This window comes from Erpetoichthys calabaricus, chromosome 6 (assembly GCF_900747795.2).
Source record: "Erpetoichthys calabaricus chromosome 6, fErpCal1.3, whole genome shotgun sequence".
NCBI lineage: Eukaryota > Metazoa > Chordata > Cladistia > Polypteriformes > Polypteridae > Erpetoichthys > Erpetoichthys calabaricus.
In genome coordinates, this window is record NC_041399.2 from 42,262,208 (window position 1) to 42,288,018 (window position 25,811).

The 25,811-nt window shown below is 37.8% G+C and overlaps 1 protein-coding gene across 1 annotated transcript in view; it reads right to left on the bottom strand.

Annotated features, from left to right (window-relative positions):
* oprk1 (opioid receptor, kappa 1) overlaps positions 1–10,422 on the bottom strand; it is a 56,522-nt gene extending 46,100 nt beyond the window's left edge. Inside the window, exons 1-2 of the mRNA XM_028804447.2 lie at positions 9,936–10,422; positions 9,270–9,522 (exon numbers count right to left, since the gene is read on the bottom strand). Coding sequence (XP_028660280.1) covers positions 9,270–9,511 — 242 coding nt within the window. The 5' untranslated portion in view covers positions 9,512–9,522; positions 9,936–10,422. The remainder of the gene's footprint in view (positions 1–9,269; positions 9,523–9,935) is intronic.
* Positions 10,423–25,811: the final 15,389 nt, after the last annotated feature.

Consider the following 25,811-nt stretch of genomic DNA (forward strand, 5'->3'; position numbering starts at 1 on the left):
AGACACAAAGAGCAAACCACCAGGAACAAGTCTGCCAGTACACCCTCAGTATACGTTTGCCTTTTCATTGTTTGTCCAGCATCTTCCCCCACCATTTGATCCCACTCACAACCACATGGTGACAAGATGACAGCTTAGCCTCTCTAAGTTTCCAAGATCCCCGGCTACCAAAACTGACTCTGTGGGCATGGAATATAACCTCTCTGGCAGGGAAGGAACCAGAGCTAGTGCAGAAGGTAGAGAGGTACCATCTAGATATAGCTGTCGTGCTCACCTCAACATAAAGCATGGGCTCTGGAACCAGACTCCTGGGGATGGGATGGACTTTATTCCACTCTGGAGTTGCCAAGGTTGAAAGCATTGGGCATATATAGGCTTACTTCAAGCTGCCCAATTTGGCGTGTGTAAGTTGGAGGTTATGGCAGTGAACGAGAGAGTCGCTTCCCTGTAACTTTGAGGGCACTGACTCTTGACTTTCCTTAAGCGCCAACAATTGGATTAAAGTATTCAGTCTTCTTGGAGATCTTGGGTGGAATGCTGGTAATAAGTAATAATTTGTGAAAAAAATGTCACACCACTGAAATCTGGCACTGTACTGTATTTGTTAATAATGAGATCTGGGTGAAATATCTCAACTATTTAAAAAAGTAAAAAATGGCTTTTCACTTGTGAGTAATACCAGAAGATACAAGTGAATGCTAACCCTTACATTGCTTTGGGTCAAACTTGGTCCTTTTCTGTTTGAAATCAGTATAAGCACCCTACATTTCATCTGTTCAGGATGACACTTTTGACTTTTCCTACATTTGCCTAAACCAAGGGTCCTCAATCACAGTCCTGGAGGGCCGCAGTGGCTGCAGGTTTTTGTTCTAACCCAGTTGCTTAATTAGAAAGCAATTCTTGCCGATAATTTAATTTCATGGCTTGTTAGTTCTTTAACTCTGCTATGTCAGGTAATTCTCATATCCTAGATTTTCTTCCTCTTTCTAAGGATATCATCCAAATGATTTAAAGGCTAAAATGGATGCGTAATTCTCAGTCCTTCACTTTTTTTCTCTTCACTTTCTTTCCTTTTAATTAAAGCCAATAGTGCATGATAAATACACATGGGTGTAAATGGTAACAAGCTAACTGGAGAAAAGCTGGTCTCTTTTGTCATTTGCATGTTATTGCTAATTAGAACCAACTAAAAACCAAGAAAACAGCTGATTAATACTAAAATAAGCAATAAGGGTTCAAAATCTTAACAAGTGAGACAACTAAAGTGGAGCAGAATTGTTACTTGGGTAATAAGTTCTTCTTATTAAGCAGTTGGGTTGGAGCAAAAACCTGCAGCCACTGCGGCCCTCCAGGACTGTGATTGAGGACCCCTGGCCTAAACTAATGAATGGCAAAAGTTAAACGTCCCACATTTTTTTTTAACCTTGCCATGTCTTTCAGGTAAGTTTTTGCACTCCACTGACTTTAATAGATGTTCCACTGCATTCTGGGTAGTTTGCGCACAACCCATAAAAAACAACCCAAATGTCAACTTGTCATTTTAGAATTGTGAAGGCTTTTAGTAAAGTTTCCTGATTTTATAAAAAGCAAAACAGTTTCCAAAAGTCATACTTTTTGTACAGGTGCTATGCATTTTAAACACAGCCAATTTCCTTCGAGTTACCATTGACTCAAATTGATTTTCCTCTGTATTTAGGGTCATTTGTTCACATAAAAACACCTAAATGCCATTGTTTTGGCTCATAGATGATAAGACCTTTAATAATGTGTCCCAACTTTACAAAAAACAAAAGTTTTGAAATGTCATATTTTTGTGCAGCTTCTGCATGTTTTGAACCCTACTGTGTCCTTCAGGTTAGTTTTGGGACAAATGAAATACTATCTTATCTGTCTGTTTTAGTGGATTTTACTCTCCATTAAGGGTAGTGTGGGTTTACATTCCATAAAAACACCCTAAATGTCACTTGTTTTAAAACTTAGGATCGTAACTAATATAGGTTAAAAAGGTCAATCAATTTAAAATAGGTTCAGGGTGAAAAATCTGACATCCAGGGCACCTGAAAAGGGGTGTCAGAACACACCTGTGATCAGATTTATATTACTTGCATATGCACAGAATGAGGCTTGAAATTTGTGCAGGTTTTGTTCCCACATCATTGCTGTGATTTATCAAAGAAACCTTGATGTGGTAGCATGCATATATTTATGGAAAATCTGACCCATCCCTGTATGCAACATTTCAGAGAAACTGGAAAATGTGGACGCCCTTGATGATGTAGGGAAATGCAGCCAAACCAGCTAAATAACAACTCACATGTAGAATAATTCATATCACTGAGGAGAGAGACTGAGAATATGCACTGATACAGTGCATTGCCACAACAACCACATGACAAACTACCTCAGGATCCCAAATTAGGACCCGAGCACAGCCATGCAAGTAATCTATGATACCAAGGTGAGGCTGACAAAAGTTGTGGCTTGGTCACTATCTCAACCCATGATTCATTTATTTTGAGGCAAAGTAAATTTGATCAAATGACTTGCTGAAGGTGCTGTATACAGTACGATGGCTGGCTTGTTGGTATGTTAACTGTTTAAACCCTCAGTGTTTCATATTGCCTGTACTACTCATGTTATTACATGTGCCAGGTGGTCAACAAACATTTTGCTACTGGGATTCTTTCATCTGTACTTTAACAAATTTCACTTGTTGACTCCAAATCTGAAAACCGTTTTCATCTAGCATGTCACAATTTTTAGTTATGATGTTCCAGGTCTTGGACAACTAGGGTGAATGGACAGTAAAGGCAAAGCTTTTCAGCATTTAAGAAATAAGTCTGGTCTCCAGAAATGTGAAGCCAAAATTGAGGAAGGTGTTTTTGTTGGCCCTGATATCCGTGAACTGATGCTTGACGATGAGTTCAAAAGGAAACTGAAGCCCACTGAATCAGCACCCTCATTCGTGCAGGTTGTCCAGAAGTTTCTTGACAGTCACAGAGCAGAGAATTATACTGCTTGTGGAGAATATGCTTAAAGTATATTAGCTTACGGGAGCCAGAATGTCACTGAAGATGCATTTTTTACATTCTCATCTTGACTTTTTTTTCACCAAATGTAAGCGATGTCAGAGATGAGCATGGGAAAAGATTTCATCAAGATATAAAGGTGATGGAAAACTGATATCGGGAAAAATTAACTCCGAGCATGATGGGTGACTACTGTTGGTTCTGGCAAAGAGAGATGGATGTGCAGTACAAGCCCAAAAACGAGTGCCTTCAACATTTTTGGGCACGTTGACCTCACTTTTATATTGAGGTAAATTGACATAAATATGCTTTAACGTGTCTCTGGTATCGTCTTCTGGTTTGTTTTCAGAATAAACACATCAAAAACATTTTGGTGGGACATAGCGCAAACTCCAGATATCGTGTTGATATATTGATATTCAAAAGTGTCAAAACGTTAATGATGTGTATTTCAAAAATCTGATGTGCTAGCTTAATTCCGATTTCATATATGAAATCAGTGTAAAAAACCTAATAAAGAGATGCTCTGAAGTTCCCAAAAGCAAACAAAAAATATTTTTTGTAGACCAGTGAATGGCTACCTGCTCAAATGCTGGTACCTTATATGTTTCCAAGACTCCCAGAGTGCAGAGGAGTGGTGCTACAATGTATTGAGGAAAGCATCAACTCCTCAAGCGTAATTAGCAGTGGCTGGCTGCATCAGGTGGATGGCTGCTCCACCAGCCAATGAAGAGCTGCAGCATCATGATTGCATATGTATGAGGTTCATTAGCATAGTCCATGCATAATTGTTCCAGCGTGGCAACCTAGTGGGGTTTGTTGCACATTCATGTGCACACATTTATAAGAAGATTGTGATTTACAGTATAAAGGTAAATAGAAATGTGTGAATATCAGGTTTTATAAATCTTTGGATTTTTTTGGTGTATGTATTTCCTGTTTTTCCACGTGCACATATTTTCATGCTCAAATCCACACAACGTTTATAAATGAGACCCCTGGAAGGTAGAGCCTTGAGTTAGCATTTGAAAATCTTGTGAGGGTTAAAACATGATTCAGATGGCTAAATTAAGATATAAACTTAATGATGAAATAAATAAATAAATAAATATGGGGGTTGCTGAAAAACAGCAATATAAGAAATGGTAAAAAAAAATCTTTTTTTTTTAAGTGAGAGTACATGATTGTATGAATTATTTGTATTTTTAGAGTGTCTCTGACTGTCATTAAAATCTTTGCTTTTAAAATTCAATACTTACAATGAAGGTGCTGATTTGGTTTGAAGCAGAGCATTGAAGGTCTGTGCTGGATAAATATGGAGCATTCTTTATTTAATTTGGATATGTCATTAAATCAACTAACAGTCGGTTGTGATCCCATGGGCAGAGGTCAAACCCCCATATTCTCTCAGTGATTACAGGGAGTTGTCAGTTCTCCACTGCATATAAAAAGCTATAAAAAGAATGAGAAAAAAGTATAGCCAGAATACAATATTAGCTAGACCAATTTCAGCTGGCTTGAAGGCAGTATGTTGTAACACAGCATCTTAATCTCATCCTCCAGCATCTTCAAGAAACTAAGACCCATGCAAGCTTATTTGCTATGGAATCTTCTGCACCATTTACTTGTATGAATTCAAATATACTGGAAACTAAGACATTTCTAATTTTTCTAATGCAATTTATTCACGAAATTAAATGTATTGTCCCTATGAAAACCCTTTGTTGCTAGTCCCTCTGGTGCAGAAATATGTATCAACTGTACTGTACAACAACACAGCATCCACAGATTACTAAATACAGCAATGACAATTGAAAAAGTAAATATGCCACCTTTCCAGATTCTAAATGCAACCATAAATTAATGCATATCAGATAAAAACAAGCAAAAATGTATTAGGCTAAACAAGTAACAAGAAGAGAGTAAAATTAAATCACTTGACCAAATATTGCTAATCGTGCAGTTTGTCTCTGGCTGGATCACTGATTTCCTTACAGTCTTTCATGCCACAGAGAAATCATGCCATCTACCTGCACTAGGCTTTCACTTTTTTGCCAAATGTGCCAAACTTTTCTCAGGTTGAATCTTTGGAGGTAAAAGAGCACTGATGAATTTTTAATTGTGAGGACAAATGAGAAGCACTAGTACTGCTCTTTGGAGGAAGATTCTATAAGACCTAAGGCAAGTCACACAAATGAAAGCTATATAAAATGCATTAAAAACATACTGAACTGCCTAATCAGAGCTGAAATCAATGACAATGGAAAAAATGAAACGATAATATACAGTACAATACACAGACCAGACACTACCACACTCTGGCTTTAAGAATCCCAAACATGCAGAACCCCAGGCACACTAGAGCACAGAGACTGGGTGCGTCCAAACCACTACAGCAGCATTCGCCCAGCCCATATTCATTTCAGAGACAAATGCTTTTTTAATACAAGCTAACTTTCAAATTCTTATCTGAGTCATAAATTGATTTGTAATGTTGTTGTGGTTGGGGCTTTCAGGTGGCTCTGTAAGTGAAGTGACAATGTAGCACTGAACCTGGTCCACCTTCAGAGGATTGTGTACAGAGAATATCCATCCATCCATTATCCAACTCGCTATATCCTAACTACAGGGTCTGCTGGACCAACACAGGGTGCAAGGCAGGAAACAAACCCTGGGCTGGGTGCCAGCCCACCGCAGGGCACACACATACACACCAAGCACACACTAAGGACAATTTAGAATCGCCAATGCTCCTAACTTGCATGTCTTTGGACTGTGGGAGGATACCGGACTACCCAGAGAAAACCCACGCAGACACAGAGGGAACAAGCAAACTCCACACAGGGAGGACCTGGGAAGCAAACCTGGGTCTCCTAACTGTGAGGCAGCAGCGCTATCCACTGCGCCACCGTGCCACCCATACAGAGATTATAAGTAGAAGAATTTCAATTTAATTTGATATCTAAAATCTTATGGGGATAAGATTACCGCCTTATTTTACTTAAAATGGGTTGTCTTTTAGTTTAAAATGTCAGGACATGGGTTGTACTCAGGTCAAGAAAACACAGTGGGTGTTATGGGAGCGCACACCAGTTTTACCAGCTGAAATATTTTACATCAGGTTTTAATTAACAGTCAAAAAACAAAACAGTAAAATTCATCCATCCATCCATTTTCCAACCTGCTGAATCTGAACACAGGGTCACGGGAGTCTGCTGGAGCCAATCCCAGCCAACACAGGGTGCAAGGCAGGAACCAATCCCGGGCAGGGTGCCAACCCACCGCAGAAACAGTAAAATTGTGGATGTTAATTTTAGCAAAAATGTAACTGACTTTGATAATCCATCCATCCATCCATTTTCCAACCCACTGAATCCGAACACAGGGTCACGGGAGTCTGCTGGAGCCAATCCCAGCCAACACAGGGTGCAAGGCAGGAATCAATCCCGGGCAGGGCACCAACCCACCGCAGACTACGATAATCAAATATGGATAACTATGTTATTGTAAATAAGAATTCTACTCTTTGACTAATTTTATACCTATTTTTTAGAATACCGTATGGATTTAATTTTTTTTCTTTTGTAACACTGTTATTATTCATCTTGTTTTTTCTTTTCCTGAAACTTTCTCGTTGACATCTTGTAAAACACTTTGAGCTACCTTCTTTGTATGAAAATGTACTATATAAATAAGTATTGTTGTTGTAAATGATTAAAAATAAATGGGTTTATTGTTAAAAGCTATTATGTTACACAGCACAATGTAACTTGGGTGGACATGTCCTGATTGTTGGCCATGACCTCTGATTATAATCATATGATACACTAAAGAAGAATGGGCTGCAGTTTACACGTTAACCTTAGAGTAGCTAAAAAATGGGGAACTAGGAGACATTTAACAAGAAGGAGAAGCAAAGATTAGGAAAAATAAAAAGAAGGTCAGAGTAGCCATCTCCCCTCCTGCTAATGAGGGTGCTGTACATGGTACCTTTATACAGCAAACATACAATTGTGGGTCATTAGGAATTTGAGTCTTGTTCTTTTTTACATTGTTCTTCTCCTCTATAGTACTCTTTGCATGCATTATGGTATGTACAGTGTTTTGTGAATGAAAAAGAATACTCTGAAAAGTAAAAGGTCAAAGATTAACTATTAAATCAAAAAAAAAAGAACAAAAACCAGGTGTGCCCCATTACTTTTGAAATTATTTGTGAATACTGCTAAAGCTACTAGGTTTTTTTACAAAATATGTACAGTATAGTACAAGGCGTATCACCCCCATTTAGTGACACAGAATGGTATCTTTATCTTACCAGTACAAAATAACATTCAGAAAGCTGCTTAATTCAATGTCATTTCACAGCCTCTCTTGGTACTATCAGGTCCAAGGCAGGAATCCATCGTGTGGCCCAGTGATCCACACAGCTATGTGATGCCAATTTACAACCGGCTTTCAACTTAAACTGCATGTGCTTTAGGAATGTCTGAGTAAAACTCAAGTGCCCAAAGACAAACTGATACAGATATGGGAAGAACATGTTAATCCCACACAACATCTACAAACAGGATTTGAATTCCGGACACTGTTTGCATGAAGACACAGCTCTATCCACTGCTCCACCATGTCAATCCATTTACAATATGAATAAACACCTAAGAGCTTTGAGCATCGGAAAGGTGCTGCATCAATAAAATGCATTACTTTTAATATTATTATCATTAAGAAAACCAAAATATGTTATTAATTGAACTCTCACCAACACCCTTTCTTGTTTGAGGTGAAATTTATTGCATCTTGCATTTTTCAACTTAAATAAATTGGAGATCTTCTAGTCTTAAAATTGATATTTACATAAAACATACACCTTGTGTGTTCTGCAAATACACATTTTGCCTTAAAAATAATAAGAGGTAAAGACTTTATGAAGAACCAGCCTAAGCTCTGTGAATATATTTTTTTCTCTACCATGACAGTTTTAAATCGACTCCTTATCAAATCATCATCTTTAGGAGAGTAAATGTATTTGATTAATGGAGCTGCTGACTGGCCATGCACTTTAATGGGAAGGAAAGAATATTCTGAGCTCTCCATACTAAATGCATGTTTTCCTTAACCCAGCTCTTCAGAGAGCACTGAAACTTGAAAATCCCACTTAATGACACTTCTTAATCTGTTTATTTGTTGACTGGAATTTGAATCCATTGGTGTTTAGCGCATAAACCACTTGCTATGATTTTATAAGCCATTTTTCTTCCTGGGTTTTAGCATGTAAGGCATATGCTATAAAATGTGTTGATACTGTTTGCTTCCTATTCATTATTGACTACCACAAAGAACTGAATTACTTGCCTTTTCTTTATCAGTTTTAGTCAATCCATCCATTTTCTTTTGTAAAAGTGTTCTAACCTTTTGAGAGTCACTGTCAAATTAATATGTGAAGTGGATAGATATCCTCTTAGGGGCACTGAAGGAAACAGGTACCCTGTTAATATGATTTTACATGCTTTTAAAAATATATGTACAGCTCTTATAAATACATTAGGATATCAAACGTGTCTAAATGAACAACATTGAACATCTTTTTTTGTAATTAACATATTCTGACATGCTATGTTAGAAGCGAGCCTTATTTTATGAATATATAAGAAAGCTTTAGGCTGAAATGTACAAATCAAACACAAAATGTTCTTTCTTGCTGTGTCATTAATCCATTATAAGGAAAAAATAACTATATGGATTTATAGAAATGGCATTCAGGCAAATACCAGAACTTATTTTAATATCATAACTGAAATGTATATCTTTTAGACATTGCATTATTTTTTCCATTTTTCAAATATCAATTTTTTATAAGCTAATCATTGCATCTGCAACCTATTCTGGATATGGCACTATTTATGAACCGCTTATTTTAATAATAAAATATAGTACTCCATAAATTATACTCCCTTGTCACAACCTGAAGAGACAACGCTGAAAGACGTCTTAAGCCAAGAATCAAACAATTGAAGCTCTCAAACAAAGCCATCCTCTCTTTCTCACAGTCAAAACATATGTGTTTAAAATCGCCACAAGGGGGTGCTGGAGTCTAAATGACATACACATAAGGGGATTTGAAAATCCTTCCATCCAAGCAGACGGCAAAGTTTCTTTTTTTTATATACCAATGTTTTAAATAAGCTGTATGCTGTTCCAAAATGCATGCTTTAAAAATACTGTTTAGTGATATTAGCTTACCTGATAATTACATACATAACCAAGCAGTTCCCTACTAAGCCAACCACGAAGACCACCGAGTAAACGGCAGTTATTATAGGAATAATAGGCGACATGGTGTGATTTGTCCAGTGGCTGTTTTCGTGTGTGATATTGTCCGGGTCAAAGTCACTGGAAAGCCAGGTGGTGTTCGTAATACACTCCTCTGAGAAATGCGAGAAACACTTAGCATCATCTTTAAAGATCTCCACGGGTGTCTCCATTGTTTCAGAACCTTTAGAAAAGGCAAAAAAATCCAGATTTACATCTATATATACAATAGACACACACATTATATATGTAAACATGTGATGTATTAGCACTTTCTGTTTTTCATTTGTCTTATTTATTTATTTATTTATTGCAAGCTCACACTTCATGGTAAAGAACAAAAAAAAAACCTTAAACAGCTGTGAAATATGTATTTCTTTCCAAGAGCTTCATTTTCCTTCGCGGTAACCCTTTAAATGTCATTCACTTTATGATCTGAATGAATATACATGCACAAGGACCTTAAATGCAGCGTAAGTTTAACGTACAGTGCCTTACTCCGGACACATAAATAATATTGATAAACAGTGAAATCAACAGTAAGCGTTTACAAAATGTTAAAATGCATTTGTGGTGGGCTTCATCGCCGTAAAGTACCTGCTCGATTCCACTGCTCCGCGCGTTGTCAGAATGCCTCTCAGCTCTCGATATACCAGAATGATGTTCTTCTCAGCGATGATCGGGGATAAAACTGGACTTCTCCCTTCGTCGGTCTCTTTAAGGACTCCTACTGTGGAAGCCGGAGTTTGCAGATTACTAACAGAAAGTCACTGCTCAGGGTCCAGTACCTAACTTGCAGATGTAGAACCCACGGCGGATTGTACCGCACATTGACTCCTCCACTCCCTCTCCGAGCATCCAGAACACATGACATCAGAGTGCTAACAATATGCCACCGCCGCTCTCAGAGCGGACCCTTACTTCCCTCCCGCGCCGAGGGGAGAAACGCAACGCTGTGCTGTAAAACTTTCACTGCTGCAGGCAAAGCTCAGTAAACTCATTTGACTGGTAACGGGGCGCGATGTATGAATTACAGTCAACGGCGCTTATCTGTCTGATCTGTCTAGTGCTGGAGTTGCAATGCTGCAAAATTCAAACACCTTATTCTATAGATGTGTGCAAATAAAGACTAAAGGCTGCACTACTGTAAAGAATTACTTTATAAAATAATTATTATATTTATTACTATATGCATTTATACAGTCTATATATAGAGAGCGAAAGAGAGTCCATGGCTTTGGTTCTTCTGCCGAATGTAATGATAATTTGTTAGAATTGTTATCATGGTCAGTTCGATTGAAAAACAGATTTATAGCACACTTAAATAGCAAAAGTAATCATCATAAGCATAACGTGGTTTGAAACGGGAGTGGGGTGGGGGGGTATGTTATTAAAAATAACAACTCGCTGTTATCTGAGTAGCCAACAATTCGCCTATCGTTGCCAATATCTCAGGTCAAAATGTGGAGGAGTTGTGCGTGAACCCTAGCATATAATGAAGTTAAAATTAATATTTTATTAAGAGACAGTTTCCACTCGATCACTGCAGACATGTGAGTTTTGAGAATGTGAATACGTTAAAACTATTTGCTTTTGTTTACTTCATATAGCAGATGCGCATTCTGTATATTTATTGTATTATGTGTATTGGATTCTGCTGTTATTTTTAGTAATGTTTCATTTTAAATATTATACACATTTTAAATTGGGAAAGCAGGCAATATTTTTATAAACAAAATAACAAGTAAATAATAAAGAAAGGAAACATTAAAGCAACAGTATTTATTTCCATAGCACATTTATATACAAGGAAGTGCTTTATAAGTTTTCAAAGAAAAAGTTAGAAGAAAAGAAAAACAAATTACAAACAGATATGAAAAAGAATAAATAAAAGACATTCCAAAAGTAGTAAATGAGAATAAATCAATATACACTTATATAACACAGATGTATAGAAATGTTAGAAAACCAGTAAAAATAAATAAATATATATATGATTATTAATAAATAACACAGTATGCTGGCAGTATGTTGTGGTAGTTTGGACTTTGGACTTCAAACCATGTGATTCAACTCCCACTACTGACACTGTGTGACCACCAGCAAGTTACTTCACCTGTCTGGGCTCCAACTGGAAAAAACAAGAAATGTTACCAATTGTATCTCAGATTTTGTAAGGTATCTTGAATAAAGGCTTCGGCCAAATAATAATGTTAGAAATGTTAAAGAAAAGAAACAGGGAGAAAATAAGACGGCATTAAAAGAAAATGATTTGACCTCAGATGTTGTACTTCCTTTTTTTTAACGAAAATAACATTTCAGGTCAAAGGATTGAACCCTGTTCAGTGTTCCACAATTCCACTGTTTGTCAGTTCATTGGTTTTGCCTACCCCGTAATATCATATCACCCTAGGCATGTGCACACAGCAATACAGAACAGATAAAATACTGTTATCAGTTCCACTACCAGCCGGCTCCAGACATCTTTCTTTAGTTTAGTGGGTTAGGTTGCTCGTATGTCTGTAAGGGTGAGAGCTAGGGTTTGATCCCAGGCTGTGAAAACAGCAGACACCACGGGTAAAATAATTCATTGTAGTATAACCTGTGGATAAACAATTCTCAGATGGATGATCAGGGACTAATTATTAACCATGAAAAACCATCTTTTGAAGAATAACTACAAACAAATGGAAAGCATTACCCTCCAACCAATCATAACAAGCAAAATGCATATTCAAAAAACCTTAATGCAGGAGCTGTGTGCAACAAGTAAGAACTAATCCGGGATAAGAGGCTAACTCATCGCGGAACAGAAAAGAATTACATATTTATATACATAATACTATGACATCACAATAAACGGCAGCATGGTGCTGAAGCGAGAGTTGAGTCTAAAGACAAAACTCTCAGTTTACTGGTCAATCTACATTCATGTCCTCACCTATGGTCCTGAGCTGTAGGTAATGACTGATAAAATGAGATTGTGAGTACACGCAGCAGAAATGAATTTTCTTTTTAGGATGGCTGGACTGACACTCCGTAATAAGGTGAGAGCCTCAGAGTGGAGTGGCTTGAGAGGAACCAGTTGAGGTGGTTTGGACATGTTGTAAGAATGCCCTCCAGGTGGCTCCCCTAGAGATGGAGACCCCTAATCAGACCATAGATCTGGAGCAGGAATTATATGTCTCGGGTAGCTTGGGAACACCTGGGAATTACCCAGAAGAAGATGGAAACTGTACCTGGGGACAGGGTAGTCTGGGCTGAACTGGTTGGCCAGCTGCCACGGCAAGCTCCACCAGGAGAAGCAGTTTAATGAAATGAGAGGTGAGATGAATGATGGGTGGAGTAGCAGCTACTGTTACTGCCTCATTAACAGGGTCTTCTTGTCGAATTCCAAGAGTGGTTACTGTCTCTTTTGAATTTACATGATATTTCCATGTTTGTATGAGTTTTCCTCCAGGTCCTCCAGTTGTTCTTCCACATCCCAAATTATGTGCATTTTATATTGACTGTCCTAATGTGAGTGTGAGTTTGTGTGAAAGGCCCAGAGAAGATGGGACATGGATTGGAAAAACCTGTTTCACTGCTACGTAGCCTGAACCCCTTTTATAATCCATAGAAATGTAAAGCAAAGTTGACTCACTCACTCACTTACTCATGAACAAAACACTATTTCTTGTTAAGCTAAATGGCTGAAATTTAGAAGGATGGTACAGCATATCTATCGCAGTAGGTACTCACTAAGAAAGGACAATATTTATGGGTAACAAAACACACAATAGAAAAACTAAATACACCAAAATCTCAAAATGCTTTGATGGATTCGATTCAAATTTGGTGACACTGTAGAAAAAACAAAATTAGCTAACATATTTTTTTATTTGCGATATTTGTCATTATTAATTCTCTACCGAGTGGGACATTCTAATGCACCATGTTGTCTGTTTTGCCACAGCACATGGAGAAATGGGGCTTGCTGGTTTATGCAAATGATGGTCATCTATAGAAAGGAAATGAAAGGAACAAAGTTCAAAGATGCGTCTAGCAAGTGCTTGCCAGGTGATATGGCTGTGAGTGTAATCAACTTTACACAACTGATCCCCCATTCCCTTCATCTTAACTTTGTGCAAGTGCAGGAATGAGAACTACAATTCCCATCAGTCAGTGCACTGCTCCAGATGATTTCATCAGAGCTCACTAAGTTTAAATAACAGTGTCGATAAAGGAGGCATGTCATCAAAGGTAGCAACTGCTGAGATTTTGTTCTCAGCCACTTTGGGATAACAATCTCATTGTCTTGCTGGATTAAAGTGTTTATCTTAGAGAAATGTTTCCCAACCTTTGTGGCCTTGGGACCCACAGAAAAGATTTGATTGAGTTTTTCCTCCTTTGTGAATCAACGCTCAATTACAAGAGCTGGAGGAAGTAGATCACCTTGCTGAAAGGAGCAAAGTTAGTAACAGAAAAAAATATTTGAACCTAGTTGTTGTTTGGCAGACCAGTTGTGTGTCACACGTGACAATAAATCTGAGATAAACTGATTACACTACATTTTTTACCAGTGCATAGCCCTGCAATTTTTTAAAAAAAAATCTCAAAACTGTTGTCTATCTACATATCGTCAAAGACAAAGTAAAAAAAGAAAAAAAATGTTAACTAATGGAGCCAAACCACGATTGAAGACAATGAAGTGAGATGTTTTCTTGGAGATGCTGTTTTCAGAATGTGGTAAGAAGCAAACAGGATACTGAGGCAGCACTAATTTTAGAGTTTGATGCTAAGGGAGAACCGAGATTTTTAGCAGTTTTTAGCTTTGAATAAATCAAATTTAAATTATAAATTGTTATACTGTAACATTACCAAGTACTGCTTTAATATGGAGTACGGCTACAATCTCTTTCACACCAACACCACCAAGGACTGTATGTTCAACACGTAGGCCACTAAAGTAAATTAATTATATTAGCGCCTGGTAAAAACAAACAAACAAATAAATAAATAAATAATATTGTATACATAAGTTATATAGCACTTCTGATTGATCTGATTAACCAATAGCACTATAACTTCCAATCATCACAGTCACATTTAATTTCAGTCATGCAACAAACATTCATCAAGGCTTCTAATTCATAATTGTCATGCATATGAAAATGCTGGAATTATAACAATTTCCAAAAAATTAATAAAGAATTAATAACATCAGTTTTAAGCTTTAAAATTTCTCACTTTCCTAAAACAATATTTTGTTAACGAGAACAGCATGTCTATTCTGATTTCATTGGTAACCATATTTTTACATTATTTACAGTGTACAGCACATTCCCTTTCTTCTGATGTTGATAAAACTGTAAAATCTTTCCTTACTCCAATTACTTTGAATTTGACCTCTTAGTGTTAAAAAGCCCCTCAGTGGCATGAACTAATCTTCCTGCAAATTCAGTGTCAGTGTAAGCCTAGACACTGCACAGAGTTATTAAATATTTTCCAATAGTTCTTTAGACAATGATCGATCTTTTCAGAGCAAAGTTGAAGACACACTGATACATCGTTTTGTTTTAATCAATTTTTAGTTTCAGAATGTACTGATGGATGATTTAATACTTTTATATGAAATACAGTACACATTTTTGGCCTTCATTATTGTTTTTAGTGTAATCAATTTATTCAGATTTCAACTTATAACATCATGTAATGCAACTTTTCTCTAAAGATTCAACTTTCAGATATATTTATCCATCCATTCCTATTTTCATATTTCAATTACTGAGTAACAGGAACTTCAAATATATTTTAATGACCTGGGGATGAGAGAGACAGAGGAATAGAATTAGACACTTTTTTCTGAATGCTGGTGAGCCCAAACAAGGACCTTTAGGTTTTTCAACAGCTGCTTCCACCATGGTGCCTAAGTCTTCGGCAGCATCATGCGTTACTAGCTGCTTTATCCCTTTGCCTACTCATGCATGCTGTCCATCTCCGTCTCTCTCTGTCCACTAGGGGTCAAAGGCAATCCGTATGCCATCTCCATGAACACACCTAAGGCCAAGGTCCACAACCAAGTCTCACCGGTAGCCAAACAGCAGGCCAATGAGTTTTAGCACCAAGAAGACATGTTTGAAGGGCGCTATAACTGCTTCTTTCTGCGTATCCAATTCACACTGCTCTCCAATATAGCTGGCTTCTCCAGGTATTCCAGCTCCTCATACAGTCCATTGCCACCTGTCCTTCTCAGGTCTGGCACAAACGGTCTTGACTGGGAGAACTGACATCTTTATTTGTCATGTTCAGAGTCACATCTGAAAAGATTTAATCAGCCTTTTTAACATCATTTTATTTCTCTGTTTTTGAGATTACAAACACCGCATTTGATTTGATTATGGGTGACCCAAAACTTCTCACTGTCTTTGCTTTGTTATTACTATATATTATATATACCATACTGTATATATTATTGTCAACTCTTCTGTGGAGTCATTAAAGACTTTCATTGTACTACATACATTATGAACCATGAACACATCACAGTAATCTTGAACTTGTTACATATTGTTCAGTATGACTAGACTGTTCAATGGAATTGAATAAAGAATTCTTCATCTATTTAAATTAATTGCAAAAAAAACCACTGAGTCTGCAGTAATTAATATAAGTAACAAACAACAAGTGAAAAAGCAATTAAAGGCCAAACCCTTCTCAACATAAAATGTAAGGTAGGATCTAATGATAATAATGTTTGGAATTAGTAGGAAATTAAAAGAAAAATTCAGCAGTGGGTTGATAAGGAGATGAAAAAATAATCTACAAATGAAAAAATAGTTGTTTAAGACTAACAACTCTAATGCTGACCATAAGGAGTATGAGAGCATAAGGGTAACCATTAAGAAGAATATTAGGGAAGATAAAAGGTAGTTTGGAGAGAAATAATGCCGATATTTTAAAAGATAACCCAAAGAGATTGTCTCTGTATTTTATTAGTAAAAGAACTTTTAAGGAGGAGGTGAAGCGTATCAAGAATAGTAAGGGTGAATTAAAATATACAGACAGTGTAATGGAAAATGCTCTAAACTTGCATTTTTCTGAAGTTTTCACATGTGAGGAAGAGAGCAGCTTCTTCATAGTTTAATTAATGAAAGTAACTATTTAGGAAGAAATTGAGCAGCACATGACAAAAATCGAGGTTTTATGGAACAGACAACATTGGTTCAAACTGGGAATGTCGTGTTTTACTAACTTTACTATGAAGATTCAACAAAAGGAATTGATCAGAGTGATACAAAAGACATTATTTACCTCAATTTTCAGAAAAACATAACTTGTCCCCCAACCTGTCTTGTACTTCACCCATAGGACAAGTCCAACCTGAATCTTATTCTGCCTTTACGATCAGGATACCTATATTTTCATGAACATAAAGTTTGCCCTCCTTTCCATCAGGCTTGAAAATTTATCAATTACTTTCTAATTAAATCAAGTCATTTCACAAAGTGTCATACTAATGTCTAGAATGCTGTTTCTCAACCTTTTTTCCTTGGTGGCACACTTTTTGCAACCAAAAACATCCTAAGGCACACCACTATCTTACAAAACAACAAACACATATACAGTATATCTCATACACTTGTTCAACAGCCTGAAGAAGTGGGACTACCAGAGAAGCCAGTATGAAAAGGAGCTCTGAGATCAGCGTTTGCAGACATGGCTCTTACTGAGCACTTTGCTGGCATCTCCCAGCTGCTTCATCCATTTGCTTGCCCCTCTCTTCATCAGAGGCAGTTTGTATGCCCACTATCCATTGGTCCTGTTAGTCTCACTGGTGACCACACACGCAGGCAGATGGACTCTAGTAGCCTGGAGACCCATATGAAGGGCTTGAAGTGCTGTGTTTGTAACATAGTGATCACAGATCTGCTATTGTGCCAGCTTCTCCAGGTAGTCCTGTCTCGACCACCTGCAAAGCTTGTCCCTCTCAGGTTCAGACCAATGTGAACTACACTGTTATTTCCACAGTGCACCACTGTGCCATGGCACACTGGTTCAAAAACACTGGTCTAGATGACTGTGGGTACTTTTTTCAGAAAGATGTTTTCAGGTCTCGTACCCCCATCGTTGTCCACAACATTTCAGTACTGACACTTTCAAACAGCAAACACGGAAAGCAAAAAAAAAAAGGCATTATTTACACCACATCCAGTTAGACAGGAGCGGGAAAAAGTCAGTGTGTAAACTTGTTCTCGATCACTTGACTGCTGCTGAATTCTTATGTTAGGTCAGTCTGGTGTAATCTCCTTTATCCTCTCCTTTTTCTTCAAGTGAACGATTTATAAAGGGGTGTTTCATTAATGACATAACAGAACTTTCTTTGATTTCTGAAGTTCCACTTGAAGATGCTATCTCTCTAAAGTCACACTTGCTCATCTGTAGTTACGTTAAAAAAACCTAAAACAATACTAATTCGCTGCAAATAAATGTGGGAGTGACTGGTACGCAAAAAGATGCGCCAAAGAAAAATCTGAAAGCAACCAATTAAAGGGCAGCCACAGGTCACTTGCTTTCCAAAAGATCAAGGAGTTAAATAAAGTATCATTTGGGCAGCATCCTTCAATCAGGAAATATAGGTAATTCGCACAGAAATTAAACAAATAAGTCGGAACCAATTTTTAATGGATGTTGACATGCGCTGACACCAGGCACATGGTGAAAATAAACAAATTATTTCATGATTATTTTGCATTACCTAATTAATTTAAGTATAGTTTTTAAAATATTTGGTAGGGGGGTTGCCCCAGCGCCCCGCATTACAAACCACCACTGCTCTAAGGACATTAAAAACTCAAATCGATGTTGTTTTGGAGGAATTAAGTGGGTAGGATTAGTGAGCTTTTTTGGGCTGAATGGCCTGTTTTTGTCAAAAGGTTTTCTAATGTTCTAATATTTCCCACTGTTATGTCGAAATGAAACCTGTAAAGTTTAAAATAGCCATCCATCAACTTTCTAATTCACTTATTCATTTCATGGTCACTGTAAGTCAATGTTAATACCACTGGGCATAAAATCTGAACCAGTCCTGGCAGGGAGTCACCCACAATACATGGAGGAAACTCACACAGACATTGTAGAAAGTTGTATGTTGAACAGAAAACATTTAAACAATTAAATGAATAAAGTTGAATTCTAGATTTGGAGACACTTAAACAGTAATGAACTTTTGCTAATTTAAAAATATATTGCCTAAAACAGAACAGCCAGAAAGGTGGGCAGTGTACTAAAAATAGCAATGGAGCAGCAACATATATATGCAGAAGAAGAACACAGTTATTAATCTTCATTCATATTTTCTTGAAGTTTTCACCAGTGAAGAGATCAGTAGCAAGCCAATAGCTGCAGGCAATATTAAGGCAACAGCAAATTACTAGAAGATTATTAAGAATAAAGTGTTACTAGGATTAAAAAGGCTTAAAGTAAATAAGTTTCTGGACACTATTTAGGCAAGAATATTTAAAGAGGCTGCTGATGACATAAACAAACCTTTAGGATGTATTTTCTGAAACTACTGCATACAGGAAAAAATCCTAGTCTTTGATTAAATCTGTCAAATGTTTCATTTCAAAAAGGAGATCAGGATGTTATTTAGATTCACGTTTATCACAGAATAAAAATGGGAGCTATTAGAATAGATAAAATAGAGAATGATTTCTTTCTTTTTTCTTGTGTGCTAACCCCAGGAATTGAGATGTTGGGAAGTGCTGTACCACCATTTTTTTTTTTGGTCTTAAAATTAAAGTATTGAATTCTTATTAGGCAAAATGAAATGTGATTTTTTTTTTATCTGCCCCCCAAAGATATGATAACACTTTTCATTTTCTATATGTGCACCTAGTATTTTTTGTAATGAATTGTTGTTTCTAAAGTATGAACAATGGTGTGGCTAGATGTGAAATAAATATTAGAAAGCCAAATGCCAAGCCATCAATCTACAGAAAAGAATACACAGTTCTTACCTTGAATTTTATGTTTGGTAGAGAAGGGGGGATTCAGTGGGAGGATTTACAGTATTTGGTTTTGGGGGATTTCAGCATAGGTTTATAAACAATGACATGATCACCATAGACCACCCAATTTATTTTTACATGTGTAGATAGTAAATTTATTCACTGACAGTTTCTGTCTCTATTAACTAAAAAACAAACATTGGTCAAAACCAGTACTAAAAAATTCAAACATCATGTAATTGCCATGTAAACCAGTGAATACCAAAATAATTTGAGATATTTTCATTTGCATGTCTTTTATACCAGCAAACTTGCAAATAAGGTTTGTCAGAAAATCATTTGTCAGGTTTATGACATTTAGTGTTGTAAGACTGGAGACATTTATTTGATTAGTAACATGGAAGAATCTTTAATGGGCACGTCAAATTAAGAACTTTCTTTGATTTCTGAAGTTCTACTTGAAGTTGCCTTTTTAAATATCACAAATACTGGATGCTTTAATTTTTGCAGTTCTTTGCCTCTTTTTTTATATGTCTCTACTTTGTGAATAAAATGTTATTAATCAAACTTGTTAATTTAAGATTATTAGTTGTTTTTTTCAAGCTGTCTCACATGCCTGACAAGACTATGCTATTTCTTCTGCCTGTGTACTATTCCATTGCCACTGAATTGGGTAGCAAAAATAACACAGAGAAATAAAGTGAAATTGAAAGTCTAAGTAAACCTAATGTAAATTAATGCTACAATTACTCTTAAAAAAACACACCACTGTGCAATGGCCTGATGTCAGTGACTGTAAGTGTGTTCATCATTTTACCCTGCATTGGGCTAGTTGGTCCCTGCTTTGCACTCGGGGTTGTATGGATTAACTCCATACTTTGGCACATATGAACTTGGATAAAGGTGTTTAGAAAATGAATAAATGTGTGGATAACGCCATAACAGTGTCAAATTTTGCTTACACCATAGAATGCTATGCTAAAATGATTTGTTTTCTGCTTTGGTTTAATATAGGAATGTAGCTAAAACCTCTGTTTCTATTATATTTTTATTTATCCTTAGAATCTTACAGTAAATATGCCATTATTTGAGATCTCTGTAAAGCAATTTTACTAAGTTCTGTAAGGTACGTCAGGCCTTAGCAATTGAAGATGTGTTAAAAAGGAGGATATAACTAATCTTGTGATAAGATATCCAGTGGAAAGTTTGTCAATAAACTAAAAAAAGCCAGGATCCACTACACTGTGTGTTAATAAATGAACAATTACCTTAACAGCAGAAAAATATAGGTTAAGTAACGTTTTCAGAATGAAGTTAGGTCAATGGTGGGATTCTCCAGAAGTGCTTAGCTCACTGCTTTTAATTTACATAAACAGTTTAGGTAATAATGTAACAATGTGGCACAATAATGGATTTGTGGTTAGTACAGCTGAAACATCTGCACCAGGAAGCTGGGTTTGAATGTTTGATGGCCCTCGTCAGATCTGTATTCTTACCAGATCTAGGGAAATTTGTTCCAAGTATTCTTGTTTCCTTTTACATTTGAAAAGTTTTGCATTGATTTGTAGCTCTGTATTGGGGCAGTGTGAGCAGGTCTGGGTGTGATAATGAATTCTATAAGGTGTTGTGTATTGCCTTGCACTCATTGTTACCATAAGAGAGTCTGGTTTCCCATTACTCTGTAATCAGTGGATGATATGAAAAGCAGTATATTTAACAAGTTTGTTTAATTTGTGAAACAGCAGATATCCCAGAATCACCAATATACTTGACCGCAAATTCATAATCGAACAAATATGTAACAAATGAAGTTTAATGTAAAACAAATGTTACTGAATTTTTTAATATAATTACATAATTAAGAAGGGTCACCTGATCCTAGGTGGTAGATTATCACATGTTAAGGTAGTGTGATAGGTATCCACTTATAGATAATCTAACCTAGACACAATTAAAATATCCCACTACGACACCCATGTTTTACTAAGAGACTGGGAACTCTTAAGATTTACAGATAATAGCAGACATATTTCTTTAAATTGGATGGTGAGTAAACACACAATGAAAGACACGGCAACTATTTCAGGAAAAGCAATAGTAACCTGTATTACACCACACACTATAAAATACGCCATGAAAAAGTAGACAAGAATTTTAAAATATCAGGAGTGAAAACCATTTAAAAAATACACAGTCCACACTCTAAAAGTCTGTTAAAAACATAATAGTGGAGTATACAACCTTCAACGGTGCAAAGTCCAGTTTGTACGCTGTGTACCAATTGTCCATGGATACAAGCTCAATGCTTGTTTTCCAACAGAAGTTTTGCTGAATTGTCAAAAACCTGTCAGTGTCTCTTCCTTGTGGAGTGAGTGTTCTTTTTTCACTTGTGGGTTCCTTGTATTGCTGCAACAATCTAGGCATGCCTTGCTTCTTGTCCATCAGCTTCACTTGGTCCTTTCGTGAGTCTTCTCTCTCTCGCTGGACCCCCAACTGGTGTCTCTCTGGTGGAATTGTTGATTTCTCCCTGGAGGTAGGTGTTGCTGTCCATGTTTCTTGCGTGTTGCCAGCCATGTACCTTTGTCTGCCTGCAAGCCCCTGTGTTCTGTGTGAATGGTCTTGACATCGTTCCCAGTGGACCATCCCTCGCTGCACCACCCACTGCCCAGAAGTATATATCTACTTCAGTCCCTGCCTCCATTAACATGACGATTTATCAAATATTGGTACATACCAATTTGCTTTGATCAGCATCAGATCACAGAATGAAAACAGGTAAATATCTACGTCCTGTAGAAAACTATCAACAGTAACCTTATTTTCATTGCTTAAACAACAGAATCAAAGCAGATAAGTATCTACGACCTGTAGACAGCCAGCAACAATAATTTGTAACACAATACTCAGGAAATTTGCCTTTCCACTTATCACCCCGGTACCAGCAATGGGTGCCAATTGCCCCTTCATCTACTGGCTTTTTACATATTTCTTTGTCTAAGAGAAAAAAGAAAACCACCCAGTGAACAAGAATGTTCTCCCTCCAACACAAAAATGTTCCCCTCTGACACCAGTTCTCGAAAAACTCCCAAAGAAAGTAACATGTTGTGTTACATAAAAAGAACAATAATTTTAGAGGACCAGGAAGAGTGATGTTGTCAAAAATAAAATAAGATGGCATACCAAAAGATCCAAATGAACTTTTTGGAAATACCAATATGAGAAACAAAAATCATGTTAAACAAATAGGAAAAAAATATAAAACCAGATAGTCTTATAAGTTTTTTTTTTAAATATTATGTCATGCCATTAGATAAAACATATAAAAAATATACATTTAACCAATTCATAACATGGTAAATATATTGACAACCTTTCTACACTTGCAATCCACAAGAATATGCAAAAATACACACTTGACTAACTTACTGCTACTCCAAGGTCTTTTCTCAAAAACGTTGTTGTAATTCATTGATGTTCCTGAAATCAAAAAATAGCAAAACAGGTCATCAAGAAGTTTAGGACCTTAGCATATTCCTTAAACTGCCATGAAAATAAAATCCAGGCGCTTAAAATTCAAGTAGGAAATCTTTTATCCAAAATAATAAATTTAGGTTATAGACAAACCTAACCAGACAAATAATATATGTCTTATCAGCATCAAGGAGAATTCAGAGAATGAAGATCCAGTACGGTTTTTGAAAAAAGCAATGGCCTGCAATTTTTCCATGTTTTCAGAACTCCTTCTTTGGTTATCGAGGGGTATCTGTAAAGTAAGAGAAAGGTAGAAGTACAAATAAGTTTAGAGTTTAGAAATTTAAAAATCAAAGAGTCAGATATGCTTCAGGACCATGATGTCCTTAAAAACTAATAAAACTTCCAGGGCTAATAAAATAATAAAACGTGTTGATAAAAATAAAATAATGAATTTATCAATTTGCACTAAGCATATACTGTGAAAACATTCATTTAAGATGAGAGAAGCACCTGATGAATAGAAAGTTGCAAATATGACTCGTATCTATAGGAGACAAATAAATCTTAACTATTGCAAACCATTCTGCCTCAAGTAGGAAAGGACATGTTTTGGTGGTGGTTATTATGATTTTAAATAACTGCAAAATAACAAAGCCCAAATTACTAAGACAAAAGTCAAAATGAAAGGGACACACAACAAATTCAAAGCCTATTCCACATACTACCACAAACGTTTTTAATTGATCTGAACTCAATCTCGGACAACCAAGACATGTATGATGCTGACTGTTACATGTTGCTAAGGTCAAGTCACACACCATGACTGCAGGTTGTCATGTGGAATATAAATATACGCAAATCCTGCAGAAAGCATATTGTGCCAGATATACAATAATTTTAGGTCGCTTAAAATAAAATTTTTGAACTAATTACCGTATTTTTTGCACCATAAGACGCACCTGACCATTAGACGCACCTAGGTTTAGAGGAGAAAACAAGAAAAAAAATATTCTGAACCAAATGGTGCACTAATATGTTTAATAAAATATAGCAGAATAATATTTCAACCATGTAAATTCAACAGCGGTATTAAGAAACATCACTGTCATTAACAAATAAGGAGAGACTTTAAGGTTCAAGCACTCTTCTAGTTTTATGGAAACCCCAAGAACTCCTCATCACTAGTGTCAGAATTTATTAAGCTCAGTTGTTCACAATCACTTTGCAGCATCACGTACCTATCATCACACGCCATAACCTGTCCAAAGCCACCAGGGGACAAAGCACGTTTGGACCAATGCTCCCTGAAGTTATATCGCCAGTCTAGTCCCATCTATATTTGTAATGCCACAAAGCCCTTCATCTTGTGTTTTGATGTGGGTTTCCAGTTTGAAAAATGAGAATGCGGTGCAAGCACAGCCCTCGATTCAAAAAATTGCTCTGCATACCTGTTTGTCTCGTCTGACAGTAGCTGAAAGGCAGCTTCAGGAAAGAACAGCCTGAAGTAGTCCAGCGGCTGGTAATCTATCGAGTCCAGAGTCCAACTCAGTGATAATGCGCAAAACATATGCGCTGAGTATTTTGTTTTCTGCACTCGCTTTGCTCCCTCATGAGATGTAGATGCTATCTTGCCTTTGTTTATATTTGTTTAGATTTCGCAACTCACGTACACGCAAGGATTAGATGCCGAGTCAATGAGTCTAACATTCCTCCAAGCACAGAGGGAATGCCTGTAACGTAACAGTGAGTTTTGTCGCCCTCTACCCCGGATGTCGACTTTTGTCAGGTATTACACATCATGGTCTGTGATGCCCCCTCCTTTAACCGTCACCTTATCGTGGTGGAGGGGTTTGCGTGTCCCAATGATCCTAGGAGCTCTGTTGTCCGGGGCTTTATGCCCCTGGTAGGGCCACCCAAGGCAAACTGGTCCTAGGTGAGGGATGAGACAAAGAGCGGTTAAACAAACCTCCTATGAAGAAAAACCATTTTGGACGGCGTTTTCCCTTGCCCGGACGCGGGTCACCGGGGCCCCACTCTGGAGCCAGGCCTGGAGGTGGGGCTCGATGGCGAGCGCCTGGTGGCCGGGCCTGCACCCATGGGGCTCGGCCGGGCACAGCCCAAAGAGGCAACGTGGGTCCCTCTTCCCATGGGCTCACCACCTATGGGAGGGGCCAAGGAGGTCGGGTGCAGTGTGAGTTGGGTGGTGGCCGAAGGCGGGGACCTTGGCGGTCCGATCCTCGGCTACAGAAACTGGCTCTTGGGACGTGGAATGTCACCTCTCTGAAGGGGAAGGAGCCTGAGCTAGTGCGCGAAGTTGAGAGGTTCCGGCTAGATATAGTCGGGCTCACCTCAACGCACAGCTTGGACTCTGGAACCAATCTCCTTGAGAGGGGCTGGACTCTCTACCACTCTGGAGTTGCCCCCGGTGAGAGGCGCCGAGCAGGTGTGGGTATACTTATTGCCCCCCAACTTGGAGCCTGTACATTGGGGTTTACCCCGGTGGACGAGAGGGTAGCCTCCCTTCGCCTTCGGGTGGGGGGACGGGTCCTAACTGTTGTTTGTGCGTATGCACCGAACAGCAGTTCGGAGTACCCACCCTTTTTGGAGTCCCTGCTGGGAGACTTCAATGCTCACGTGGGCAATGACAGTGAGACCTGGAAGGGCGTGATTGGGAGGAATGGCCCCCCTGATCTGAACCCGAGCGGTGTTTTGTTATTGGACTTCTTTGCTCGTCACGGATTGTCCATAACGAACACCATGTTCAAGCATAGGGGTGTTCATATGTGCACTTGGCACCAGGACACCCTAGGCCTCAGTTCGATGATCGACTTTGTGGACGTGTCGTCGGACTTGCGGCCACATGTCTTGGACACTCGGGTGAAGAGAGGGACGGAGCTGTCAACTGATCACCACCTGGTGGTGAGTTGGCTTTGATGGTGGGGGAGGATGCCGGTCAGGCGTGGTAGGCCCAAACGTGTTGTGAAGGTCTGCTGGGAACGTCTGGCAG